This window comes from Terrapene carolina, unplaced genomic scaffold (genome assembly GCF_002925995.2).
Source record: "Terrapene carolina triunguis isolate 2854851 unplaced genomic scaffold, T_m_triunguis-2.0 Scaffold89, whole genome shotgun sequence".
Taxonomy (NCBI): Eukaryota; Metazoa; Chordata; order Testudines; family Emydidae; genus Terrapene; species Terrapene triunguis.
The window spans coordinates 3085133-3099131 of record NW_020664440.1 but is presented as its reverse complement, the minus strand read 5'-3'; the positions used below and the strand labels follow the sequence as shown (position 1 = coordinate 3099131).

Here is a 13999-nt window from a genome sequence, read left to right as displayed (position 1 = left end):
TCCCTATAAAAAATGTGTGTCTTATTTCCAGTCAGAATTGGTCTAGCTTCAGCTCCCAGTTGTTGGATCTTGGTAGCTCTTTGTCTGCTAGCTTAAAGCGCCCTCCACTATCAGTAATCTCCTCCCCAGGTGGCGTACAGTATAGACACCAAGTGAAAAAATTACTCCCCTGTCTTTTCACTGGCCGATCTTCTGTTCCTTTATCCCCGCCCTTTGTGAACAGGAAGTTTGTAAAGCTAAGCGCAAAGGGTCTCTGTGTTCTGGAGCAGTTCTTTGTCAGCCTTGGATTTCGGCTCTGTCCCATGGAAGTGTACAGCTCATGCCCATCGGTGGAGGGGATGGGAGCCTTGTGCTTGTAGAGCAGAGAGTGCTGCCCCCCGGACTTGTCTGCTGTACCGTAGACGCCCACGGACGCCCCTCTGTCTGGCTATACAATGGAATTTGGGGAGGAAATGGAGCTGTGAACAGCTGCACCCTGCCTGTGACGTCATTCCCAGCTGATCGCTGGGATAGTCGCTTACCCTACCAGCAAATAATGCTGCTTGAAGTAGACTCACCTGGGAGAACCACTACTAAAACGTCTCCCCTGGGGAGGGCAGGAGCCATAAAGTCCTTCGCCCTGCCTGGGCCACTGCCCTTTCTCCAGGGTAGAGATGCCCACAGTCACCCCCGTGATTGCCGGGCTTTATCCACACCCACTCTACATGGTGAAAGGGAGGCTCTGGGAAACGTGGGCCCTGCCTCTGGCCCATGCTCCAGCCCTGGGGCCCCAGGCAGTGAAGCCGCTGTCCACTCCATCCTCAGCTTTGCACTTCGGTTTTCCCCCAGCCTTCCCCCTACCCTGGTTCACCTGCTTTCCCAGCCCCTCCGCTGGCTCGTTTCCCCGTCCCCTTTCAGCTGGAAACCCCACTGAGACCACAGTCCTCTTCACACTGGGGAGCCCAACCAGCAGACTACAGCTCCCTCTGTGTTTCAGTCCCCACTGAAAGGCAGGGACCTGCCTCTTATTTCCTGCTTCCCCTTCCCAGCAGGCCTTGCTCTCAGTCTATAGTCAGTCACACGTTCTGCGAGGAAGCCTGGCACCTTGACCTGGAAACTTGGGTCCAATTCTTTTAATCAAGAAAATCCCTTTCTAAAGCAAAGGAGGGTTGGACACCTGCTGACAGAGGGCCTTTGAAATCAGTCGAAAGACTCCCCAGAAGGGCTAGTCCCAGTGTTTTACAGTCCGTAGCTCTAACCAGCCACGCTGGGGCTCACCCATTTGTTCTCCCAGCGATAGTAAAGGAACAAATTAAAATGAACCTGGGGCCATAGGCAAGGCAGGTCCCTCGCACCACCTTTAGCCTGGTCTGCTGGGTCCCAACGGACTCCCTGGGGTGAATCTGACAATGTGCCAATCGTGTGCTGCTTCTGGTGTATTTTGTGAGGCAGCCTGCACAGGGGAACATACAAGGAATGTGGGAAGGGATTCCAGCTATAGACAGCCCCTGGCAAGTAACCTTACTACTAATCTCTCACAGCTTCTAGGCACTAAATAAACCTGTGCAGGAAAACTCCAGTTCCTTCCATAGAAAACAGTCAATACAAACATTTAACACGCAGCAGGTTGGCTTGCTACATGCTTTTTCAAACAGAAGAGGCTAAATGTCTCACTGAAAAGCAGCTAAATCTGTAGTTCAAGGAGATCCTGGAGTTGAGGCGTGCTAGACAGTAGAGGGAGTGTGTACGGGTAGAGAGTGAAAGTGGGGAGAGGTTCCTCTCTTAGCTACTTCAGTGAGATCATAGGACCCCTCAAACTAGCTAAAGAGGGTAAATTTGGGGCTACCAGAAGCCTTTCATTTACTCAGCCAAATGAATGTTCTAGTCAGGGTTCCCAACACGCAGAGGTTAATGTTTCCCAGCTCACTAGACAGTAATTAAGTGCAGTAGAATGAACATAGTACACCGGGATTTGAACTACCTGGTTCTCTCTGGGTTTAATTGGCTGGATGAGGCTGTCACTTTGTGAGCGTGCTGCTGAGCCGTGTCTCTGAGCCTAGCCAGGAAAAAAGAGGTTTTAATTATAAAAAGTTAAAAACAAAAAACAGGCCCTTTGCATTCTTTCAAGTACATCTTCACTAAATTCTGTGCAGCCCTCATTGTGGATTGCTGCTAATTGGCATGTTAATTACGGGTCAGCCTGACAGCAGTCTTAAAACACACCTCTGCTGTGATGCCTACAAAACACTTAACCCTGGTTAGGCTGAAGGGTTACAGGGGATGCAAGTTAAGTTGGGATGCAGAAACCAAATTATAAATGTGGAAAAGATGCCCTGCGCCCAAAGGCCCCAGGGAGAATGGAAACATCCTACAGAGGCAGAGCTGGAGCAAGGTTACAATTGACTTTGGACAGAAAACCTCCCCTCGAGTCGGGGAAAGGAGTGGACGCCATGCCAGGGTATAATGAATAGGGAATGGTCTGACTACAGGACCTCTTGAGCACTTTCTCAGCTACCTCAGAGATCCTATTGCCGATTTGGCAGCCGGGGACATTCTGTGGCTCCCTGAGTTAGGAAATCAATGACTGGTCTGTACTGATCCTGCAAGGCAGGAGAGGACACCCAGATGCCATGGTGAGGGGTGCCCAGGAAATAACCTCAATAAGTAGGTGAGGAGGAGCTAGATGAGGGAACTCGCCCCATCAACACAGGGGAATGTAGTGCAAGAGACCCATTTAAAGGCGTATTCGGGGGCAGCTATGGTCAGGGAAGCCTTGGAACGCACAGTATGTCCAGCAGCCATCTTCACCAGGCACCAATAGCTGGGTGGTAGGGGGGGGAAGCATGTGCATATATCCCTGAGATAAACTAGTTGAGGGGGTTTCACTTCCCGCTGTCCCCTGTTTCTTCCATGAGGAGACATCCCCCTGCAGAGGGAAAATTCATAGGACAGGCCATAGGTTTCCATTGCCCTAGGCCTAAGGGGGAAGGGAGTCCCATTACTGGTAGCAAAGTCTGGAGTGGGCAGCCAGAATGAGGTACCTGGTTAGACTCCACACTTCTTGCCTCTAGCACCCCGTGTGGTTATGACGTGTCTCGGTTGCCTGCTGTTTGGCTGAGGTACAGATCTGCAAAACCCGACCCCAGACAGATCCATTCATACTAAAGAAGGAATTTTGTTAGTGCTGAAATGTGCAAGTTATACTAACATGGGCCTGGCCCTGCTCTTTTTTACACTAGTTTTACACCAGAGTAACTGCATTGAAATCAACAGAGAATCACTAGCGTGAAGCTGGTGGGACAGAGGGGGGAATCAGTGCCCTGGTCCCTGGTCAATTTTCATTTTTTTCCCTTTGCAATTAACCTTTTGGGGGCAGGTTTGTTTTTGTGAGTGTCTGATGAACTGATGATCTCCAAAGAGGGCTAAAAAAGCCAGTTTCACTAATGGGGCCATAATCTAAGAACTAAACTGCCTCCTTCTGCTTTACAAGAGAAATAAAAATGTCAGTCCAAGTTTGAAGTAACATTGACAAAAGATGTGACTGTCTAACAGACGCACTGTCTTAGAGAGGGTCGGAGTGGGGAGGGGAAGAGTATGAAAAGCATTTTTAACTAGCACTTGTTTAAATTTCCACTGGTCTCTGGTGCATGGATTGGCACATGTGAAAAGTAATAGTATAGGAGTGATGTGTGCACATACTGAGTGTGAGAAAGAGAAGTTGGGTGTGCATATATCTCTGCACAAGTAATGTTTTAATTCAGTTTCAGTTGTTCTTTGGATAATACCAAGTGGGATGAAAACTGGTGACATTTTAAGATTTGATTTTTCCCCCTTTTTATCCGGCCACTTGGGAGCGTTGCTCATATGTCTCTGAGATGGATGAATATAGGCGCAGTCCTCTAACCCCATAGCCCACCAGAGCCTTCCTGCTCTGCAGGGGCGGCAGTCTGCCGTGACACAGCTGCGAGCATTTTTCACAGACGAGAAGCAAAAGTTCAGCCCCTTGAGGGGAACTATAGTTTCAACATCTTGAAATTAGCTATCTGCTTTTACAACTGTTGGGGTTGAGACTGGAGCAGATAATGCAGCCAATGCTGTATGCTCTTATGACAGTGTATCCTCGCCCTGCAGTTACTGTGTACTAATATGATCAGGTTGTATTAGAATCCCCTAGTACATGCAGTCTGCTCCTCTTAGGGAATCAGAGGCCTCCTACGGCTGATGGGGTTTGAAATTTCAAAGCAGGTAAGTGGCAAAGAAATCTCTGGGTTTGATGTGGTTAGTGGCAGGGTCGTGGTGGAGCAGCTGTAAGAAAAGCATTGGGATAAAACACAGTCTTGCTGGCAAATCCAATCATTGGCAAAGGTGATACTGTCCACCCCTACTGTGGAAAAGCCAGCAGTGCTGTTGCTCTCGGTTTGTTACCATCCATAGATGTTCCTTGTTGAGAAGGCTGTGGATGGATGAGTTGTGCTCAAAGTCTGTAGTCCTGGGGTGCATGTTTTATTTAATAATCCCTTTTTTGGGGTGGGAGGGGGAGAATCTGATTATGAAAAAGAAATGCTCATTCATTGAAATTCTGCTTTTAAAAAAATTCCCCAGTAATCCTGTCATAGTCATTTCACCGGTTGGCAAATAGAAAAGGTCAGTCCTGGTTGTATCTGCCTGTTCGCAGATTGTGTTTATTCATGATACTCATGGGATGTGTTTGCTGGAGAATTCTTGTCTCTCTTGCAGCAATGGTACACCAGCTCAATGAATGTCATTTGCACCTGGTTGACAGACCGCATGGACCTGCAGCTTCACATTTACCAACTGAAAACTCTTATTAGGATGGTAAAGGTAATAATTTTTATGTGACTTTGCAAACATCTTAGCATTGGAAGCACTGTGTGTGGTAGGTTTTCTTAGAGGAAATGTATTCTGTAGCCAAGCAAGTAAATCATTAATTAGAACAGTTTATATTAGATGCATATGGGGATACTGCAAGTACAAAAATTAATCAAAGGGAATTTGAGGCAGATATAGATTAGAAAAATACTTCCCACAATTATTAAGTAGTTATTTACACTGCAAGGGGGAAAATATATTATTTACATTTAACCCTAATAGTACAATAAACATTCCAAAAATTGACTTTTTTATGTGCAAACATGTTGATCACACCAATTAATCCATTTTAACTTGGGGTTTAATTAAAAAAAATCCCAAGACTTGGTTGAAGGGAAATATTTACTCCCAAAAATATTTAAATATGTCTTGTGCTTATTGTCAGAATGCAAATCATGATTGTTCTCATAGTTAATTGAAGTAGTTTCTTTTACAATGGGTGTATACGATCAACTCTAAGGGATCACAAAGGTGAGATAACATACCCTGAAAGTAGCATTTTTTTTCTGTGCATGTGTGTGTGTCTTGGACTAATGATAATTATTTCAGTGTGAAATCGCAGTGGTTTACGTGAAATAAGATCACAGAAGGGGGTAAATACGTTTTTTGATCATTTTAGGTTCTATTTGATGCTTTTTGGCCTAGTGTTTTAAAATGTTTGTATTTTCCTGTACACTAAGAACAAATCAAAGAGTAACGAAATTACAACTGAAATGTACTAAATGTACTTTTCATAAATTGGAACAATACGCACCAGCAAATAATCTCTATTTGTTAATTAGCTGAGGAATTATTTTTCTGGGTTTATGTTCTTTTAAAGCCAATATTGCTTTGGGTAGCTGCTAGAACCAATTTGAGAATGTTCTGATCCACAAGTAACTACTTAATCCAGTTACTGTTTTATAGTCTGTTATTAAATTAATGGTATTACTGCTGGAGTCTTATCTTACAGAAATCAATCAAGAAGGTTCTAAACCTAAATTCAGATACAAAGAGGTTAATTTTAACGCTTAACTACCCAGGAAACTTTTATAACTTACCAATAGCTGCAAACTGTGGAAGGAGGGGAAGATATAAACAGATACACTTATGCACAGTGTGTTTGTGTTTGACATATATATTCAGTGTCTCTAATGTGCAGGACTGGACTTGTCAACAAGATTTGAATTTTGTAGATAGGAGTATTTAAAATATTTTCATTTCAATGGAGTAGAGCGTTTTGATGTCGTGTAACCATGTTTCTATGTGATATGGAGTTTTTATTTTATGAGGGGAAATAACTACGGTATGTATTGCAGCAATACATTGCCAAGGGGAACTGGATACATCCCAATATACTTTGCAGCTTGTGCATCATTAACACAGTGGGCGCCCGATCCTGAAGTCCTTACTCAGGCAAAACTCCCGTTGAAGTGGCCAAAAGTGGCCAGAGTCTCATTTACACAAAGGCCATTTTCTATTTCTCTGGCAATATAAAGCGGGCACAAGTTACAATTACACCCATCACTGCATTGCCACTGCCATGTAAAATGCCCTTCGTGTCCGTGATGTCCGTGGAGTACGTCCGTGGACGTTCATGGCCTGGTGATGCAGGACCAGGCCCACTCTTTGATGACTCTTGAAATGAAGCATGAGTAATCTGTGTTGGGGAATTAAACTTGACTTTGTGCTGTTTGTCTCTCCCTCCCAACACGTCACTTCCATCCTAGAAAACCTATAGAGATTTCCGATTGCAAGGAGTGCTGGACTCCACCCTAAACAGCAAAACCTATGACACCGTGCGAAACCGGCTGACTGTAGAAGAAGCCACAGCGTCAGTTAGTGAAGGCGGAGGTCTTCAGGGAATCACAATGAAGGACAGTGATGAAGAAGATGAAGAGGATGATTAGATAATTCTGGTCTAGAGGCCCACGTGGTGGTGGCTTCTTTGCCAGTGCATGTACCTAGTCTATTGTTCAGTTAGCCACATTAGGAATTTTTCTGTCAGCTCTAAATACCCATGAGAAGTTTACCAATACAATTGCCATTTAGCTGTGTGGTAATAAGATTAGCACCTCTGTTTGATTCATTGGTTTCCTAATTTCATATCTCTATGTTCATAAGCAATATGGAGCACCATTGTTTAATACTGTTAATGGAAAACTACATAGAATACATGCTAGGTGTGTCCCTGTTATAATTAAAGTTTAAACAATGCTTCATTAATGTACTGTATATACATTGATGGTAAATTGTTGTGAAGATGAGTGAATCAAGTACTTTCATTTCTTTGTTTCTCTTCTGTGGATGCCAACTGCTTAAAATTAATAAAAACAGCTTTGTTTTTAAAAGAAAAGTGAGGCTGTTACAAATGAGTTTTTTGTTCTCTGTTCTTTTTTTTTTAAATCCAGCTGTTTGAATCATTCTGCATCCCAGTTAATAAACCATGCGCTTCTCCTTAACGATACAGTTAACTCCATAGAGGGTATGTACCAATGGATTAGTAATTCTGATTGCCACAACAGTAAATCCTAGAATAATGGCTACATTCATGCCATGGTACAGTCCAAGGCAGTTGTTTTATGTTAACATTTGCCCCTCTAAATGTTACATCTTGTTTGTTTCAAGTATCTGTGTATGTAAAAAGGCCACTTTACTTACAATCTTAGATTATAAAGAAGTGTTTATAATAATATAGGAACATTTATTCCAGTAGACTGTTACCATAACTTAAATTCCTTTGTTTCACAATGTTTTTTTTATATATGTCATGTACATTGCATTTTGACCAGTAACTGCATGTCCCCGATTTCCCCCTCCAGAAGCTGTGTAAAATAGTGGATCCATTTTGCTTTGGCCTTTTACAAGCCGACAGTTGTAAAAGTGTGGGAACTGTGGCTTTTCAATAAATGACTATTCAGATGTCCTGAGAATAAACTATGGAGTCTTTTTATGTCTGCCTCAGAAAAAAATGACAAGCTAAGATGTAAGAGTCCCCCCCATCCCCCGTCCCCTTCCAGAATAAACAAGGGCTGGGGGGGGGGGGTTCCATGTGGGTATTTCTCCAGTTTATTGATTTAAGTAGATTGTTTTCTACTTCACTCACAAAGATCAAGGTGAGGAAGGCATTAATAAGGACACGTTCCAGACAGGACCATACTCTATCTTCCCCACGTAACAAGGGTGGAAATTCACAAAGGTATTTAGGTGCCCAATTCCGATTGATTTCAATGGGAGTTGGGGACCTAAACACTTTTATGATTCTCACCCTAGGAGTTCCCAGCATCGCGTTGGCAGTTAGTCCTGCTTTTACCTGCACACACCACCGTGTGATCCATTGTTCGGGGGCTGGCAGATGGTTTGTTCTTGGAAGTGGTTGCAAGTTGTTCCTATTGTGACACAGTAATTGGCCTTTCCTGACACTTACCAAGGGCCTCCTGTTGTATTTTAACCTTCCCTCACAGTGCTAAAAACATCTGGTAGGAATTAAAAGTGCATGTTGCGTGATCAACCTCTTAATTGAAATTAAAACATGATGCCCTGATGAAAAGCTCGTTAGACTCAAAGTTTTACCGGCTAATTTAGTAGTGTTTCCCCGTCGACCCCTCACACAGTCTAATCAGACTAAAAATGCTGTGATGGAGAAGGCTGAATGAAGCCTAACACTTATGGCAATGTTATTCTAGCTGTGTCGGTCCCAGGCTATCAGAGAGACAAGGGGAGTGAGGAGCATCTTTTATTGGACTGTCGGTTGGTGGAAGAGACCTGGTTTCAAGCTTCACAGAGCTCTTGACCTGAAGATGAAAGCTTGTCTCTCTCTCTCACCAACAGAGGCTGGTTCAATAAGAGATATTACCTCATCCAGCTTGTCTCACTTCCATTATTTTTAAAAGCAGTTCTTCTCTACACACCTTGCTGCGACATCCTCTCAGTGCTCCTTGGCCGGCATCACCCCTGAAATCCCATGGTCCCAGCCATTAAAAACAGACATTCAGCCTCTATGAATACTTAAAGCAAAGGTGGGTGTAAAAATCCATGTGCAGGCTATACCTGAACTGAATGGGCCTTGCCATCCACTGTTGGGGCACAGGGTTTTGACAAGCTCAGAGCTACAGGTAGAAATCACTGGGCTATTGGGATGCATGCTCAGCACGCTGGCCACTGGGCTATTGGGATGCATGCTCAGCACGCTGGCTACTGGGCTATTGGGATGCATGCTCTCTCAGGGCTGGGGCTTGGCCATGGAGCAGCCACTCAGTGGCAGTTTAGGGGACTTTGACCACTGGGAACTCAGCCTCCTACAGGGGCAGGCAACAGCTGAACAGTGTTTTGTCAGTTGCACCTAAAAGTTGTTGCGAAGTGCCTATGTCCCAGTGTGAAACTCACCCTACAGGTCTTGACCAAGGTCACACCCAGAGCCAAGACCTGAACACAGCTCTCCCAGGCCGGTGCCTTCACCACACGTCTCCCATATAGTCCTTCCTTGGCTGAAGTGGGCTTCTGCCAGGCAGGGTGCTCAGGCAGGACGCCCACCTATGGAGGTGAGATTGCATCTGGCACAAGCAGACCGGAAATGGTCCAGCCAGTGCCCACACTGGCAAAACTCTTGTCCTTGTGTAACGTGAGCCACCCGATGGGTCAGTAGCAGGGACTGACTCTGGGAGGTCTGGCTCTAAAAGCCCCGACTGCCTGGCCTTAGCTCGAAGGCTCGTGCCGACGCACAACACTGTGGGTAGGGGCCAGGCACTGGAGGTGGACAGGGAGCCACAATACATTAGAGTGGGTTACAGATGCCGAAGGAACCTCAGGCAAACAGGGTAAAAATCTCTAATTGTTTCTTTCCTTTTTTTAATGATGTGGAACCAGGTTTTTTTAAACCCCGGAGAAATCCAAGCACCTGAAGGGTTGAATTCCCATATACCAGAGGTGCTGCTGTGGGCCTTGTTCAAACAAGGGCGGGGATTTTTCCTCCACTGGCCAGGGCACGGCCCCTTAAGCTTGTTGAGAACAGCTAAGAAAGCCAGACTTGGGCTTGGTCGGCCTCTAAAGAACATTTCAACCCAAAGCGTAACCCAGCCCTGCCACCCGACCCAGCTAACCCCCTTCCTACCATGTCAGTAGAGAAACCAACCTGGTTTCTGCTCCACCAGTGATTTACTCGGGGGGGGGGGGGAGAGTGGCACATAAAAAAGAACTGAGCAACGTGCCAGCTGCTGTTCCTGCTCAGAGCTGGCTAACTGCTGTGGTCATGCCTATCCCACCCCCAACCAGGCCACTGTGGCAGCTGCGTTGGGCAAAGGTGGCTGTGTGTATCTGATTCGCCTCGTTCCCTTTAATTATCCACAGCCTGGTTGGTGGGGTAAGGGCATGAACTGGGTGACTTGTTGATGATAACGTCCCAGAGCTCATTACAAACAACCAGGAGCAGAGACACTGGGAGTGCTGATTTGGGGCGGCTCCCTCAGACACACCATGTCAAAAATGGCCTGTTTCTACTTATTTGCACCCAACGCCAGGTTTAAAGCCCTCCTGGGCATAAACTACACCGGGACTCGGACTCAAACACACACAGCCTCAGGTGGGATCCTGTTACAGTCAATCTTAGCGGCTGTGCACACTTGAAAGGGTTTGATATACCAGCAAACACACACACACATGGAGAAGCTGCTTATACCAGGCATTCTTTGGGCGGTATAACTTATCCCAGTTCCCCAACCAGAGCAAACTATTCCAGCAAAGGGACTCTTCTTTTTGCCAGTATACCCACGTCTAGCACTTCTACCAGCATAGCTAACTGTGTCGGGGGTGGAGGGGGGCAGGGGACGGGCGAGCATCACACGCCCCCCTCGACCAACATCGCTATGCCAGAAAAACTTTTAAGTGCAGACCGGGCCAAAGCCTCTCCCGTCTTTATGGAAAGGCGTCCAGCTAAAATAGCCTTGTTTGGCAGAGTTAATGCACGTGGCATGGAGACTGGAAATGGCATCCACCATTTCTCTGACAAGTCTCAGCAGCTAGTCAGCCAATTTGTTTTACATTTCAGCAACTAGTCGTTTCGTTTCCTTCCTCGCTGTTATAATGCAGCTGCCCTGGCCCAGAGGCGTCTTAAACATTGCTGTTTTGGTCCTCAGTGAGGCAGAAAGGCAGAGCTTTCCTAGTCAAAGAAAAATGTGTGTCCCGAAGCAATACAAAAATGCATGGATGAAGCAAAGGTTGTTGTCATGTTGCTTTTTTTTTAATGCAAAAATGACATCTCTGGGCTAGTGTGAGCCACTTTGGGTTGGTTTTTGTTTGGTTGGGTTTTTTAATAAACCAACATAGGGTTAAAGAATCAGCTACCAAAGCAAAAAATGTCCATGTAATGACCAAGCAAAATGTGACCCAAGGTAAAACACAGCCTTGGCAGCGATAGTTATTTCACATTCACTGCAGCTGCTTTTCTGCCTCCTGATATTGACACCGCTCAAGGCTGCAAAGCTCTGAGCCTTTCTGATCGCGCCGTGACTCAGCAACTGTTGGTCAAGTGGCTGGACAGAGGCCGAATGCTGGACTGAGCCAGTGTCAAGCTGCCCACCTCGAAAAGTCCCTTTTAACCCTTCCCAAAAAATAAACCTTCTTTGCGTTTCAGAATGGGTGCTGCAGAAACTAGCTGATGTCTAAGACTGCATCTAAAATCAGTATAATTGTGCTTAGTTTAGCAAGGTGAGCTCTAGATCTGTTTAAATAATAAATAAAAGATTGAATATAGCTCCTCACCCCAGTGTATTTCAGTGTACAGCCTTCATTCAAGCTTGTTTAGTTTCTTTAGCTAAACATGCAGTGATTTCCACCCACCCTCCTCATCCCCCACCACCTTCATAGGAGAGCTGGATTTCATCTCAAATTGTAAATCTGCGTTCGTTGAACTATGCAAAGGGAGGGAGGGGGAAGTGCAGAGATTATATGCAATCTGCCAGGAGAGTTCTGTGCCATCAGAAAAATGCCTTGCAGGTCAAAACAAAGAAAAACACTGTGCAACAAATTAGTCGCAGGCAGTAGCTAATATGGAGATCAAAAGATTAAAATTAATACATGCAACAACGAACTAGCCGGAATAATGGGAACACTTAAGAAGATTAAGTCACTGACAGGGGCCAGAAGTATAAAAATCAGAGTTTGATTATATTGTAAAATTTGAGAGTGAGATGACAAAAAGCAACTGTAAACACGGCATATTTCACTCTGCCCATCGTAGACATATTGGCTCATTTCCTATGCGAGGAATACAGTTGTTGAAATAAACAAACATATTATGACTCAGCTGTTCAATCTGAAAACAAACCAGGTGGTCAGAGCCTGACAAGATGGAGTTTTTGGAAGCGCAGACTTGCTGAGGAGCGTGCAGATGACAGCTGCGGTGAACAAGGCCCTATCGCTCAAAGCAGCTGATAAAAGTTGTCCAGGTCTGACGCTCGGCTCTATGAAAGAGTCATGGTGTTGGGCAGGGTTAATGGTTCAGATGATGAGGCTGTAACTACATCTCTAGACCGAAAAGTGTTACCCATTGTATGAGCTCTACTCAAGAAACTGGCCTGTGGCTTTCTGGGTGAATACAGGGCAGTGATTTGGTTGAAGCAATTGGCACATTATAAGTGCTAAGGACAAGCGAGAACCCTGTAAAAGTAATAATGATCGAGTGTAAAATAACTGCGTTTGCCAGCACTGACGCTGCACAAAAAGGAAGAAATGGTGGAACCGTAGAACTCCAGGCAAGAATGCACCACTGGTTGACATCAAGGCATTGGCAAAATGGCAATAATAATTATCATTGCACTCCTACAGGCGAATATTTTCTATTGGGTTTTTTACTACCACTGTGACATCACCAGACCCCTCCACTGAGCTGTCCGCAGTGTTGCCCAGCTCGGTTTCCTGAATGGTTATTGCTGCCTGAGGCTCACCCCGTGCCACTCCCCTGTAGCCTCAGCAATTGGGGCTGTGATCCACTAAGGCCCTGAGCCTCAAAGGTAGTTCAGCACCTAACTCCAAACTACCGTGGAGGAGCTGGGCCTAAGGCCTGGCCTACAGAAGTAGCCTGGAGTCAAAAATTAAAACGTGTGTCGCCTTTGCCTGCCGCCACCAGCCGTGGGAGGCCGTATCACGCACGCCGAGTGAGGGCATCAAAATCAGGTTCCAGCACTCCAGCCACCCTTCCCAGAGGGCTCCTTCCTTGCTGGCCTCATTGGGCCTGCTCAGCTGAGCAGGGCTTAGTCATGTGACCATGCATTGCCGAATCGGGGCCTTACTGTCAGCGGCATCACCCTGTGCACACGCCCACCTCATGTCATCCCCAGCTTGCCCTGCAGCCCCATGTGCCTGGGTGAGCATTTGTCCTTGGCCCTGGCACCGTCTCGCTGTTCTTCATTTCACTTTTCTGGTTTCAGCCTGGTTCGGCTTGTCTCCTGCTCCCCCACTGGCTTCCTTCTTCTCCTGCCCATCCACCCACATGCTGCCTAGCCTGCTTGCCACGCCTCACTTCCGCTGGCCTTACGGCTCATTGCCTCACGGCTTAGCCCGGCTACCCCGCTGCTGCAAACCTCCCAGGGTGCTTTATCACACAGCAGAATGCAGGGGTGCTGGGCCAAGCTGTCAAGTGGGGTGCTGAGAGTCATTGCCCCAAACTGTAAACACTGTATGTAATGGCAACCACTTCAAGCCGGGGGTGCAGCAGCACCCCCAGGTCAAGCACTGACTGCTTGGCTGAATCCCTCCTTCGGCCTGTCCCAGTGCCTGCCAGTCACCTTGCTCTTGCTCCGCGGCCCCACAGCAGCGCCCCCTGCAGGCAGGGCCATGGGGGCAGGGGAAGCGGCAGTTTGCCTCAGCTCCCTCCCCCATTTGAGAGCCCTCCCCCCAAACTGAGTGGTGTTGCAACCTGGCACATTGGGGGGAAGGCAGTCGCAGCTAGGGTTGCCAATTTTGGTGGGCCGTATTCCTGGAGATTTAATCACATGACATAATCTTTAATTAAAGATTAATCTCTAAAGCCTGGCGACTCCAAGCCAATCCTGGAGGTTGGCAACTCTAGTCACAGCGCCACTCAGGTTTGGCCTGGCACCTCTTTGTTATGATGGGGCTGGGGGTGAATACCAAATTTGCATGTGTCATGGCCTGA

The 13999-nt window shown here is 46.4% G+C and overlaps 1 protein-coding gene across 12 annotated transcripts in view; it reads left to right on the top strand.

Moving 5' to 3' along the window:
* The window catches only part of CADPS (calcium dependent secretion activator), a 358046-nt gene extending 350310 nt beyond the window's left edge, over positions 1-7736 (top strand). For all 12 annotated transcript variants that reach the window (XM_026650418.2, XM_026650417.2, XM_026650416.2 and 9 more), the window contains 2 exons: positions 4717-4821; positions 6579-7736. In XM_026650418.2, the coding sequence (XP_026506203.1) occupies positions 4717-4821; positions 6579-6758 (285 nt within the window). In that variant the 3' untranslated portion in view covers positions 6759-7736. The remainder of the gene's footprint in view (positions 1-4716; positions 4822-6578) is intronic.
* Positions 7737-13999: the final 6263 nt, after the last annotated feature.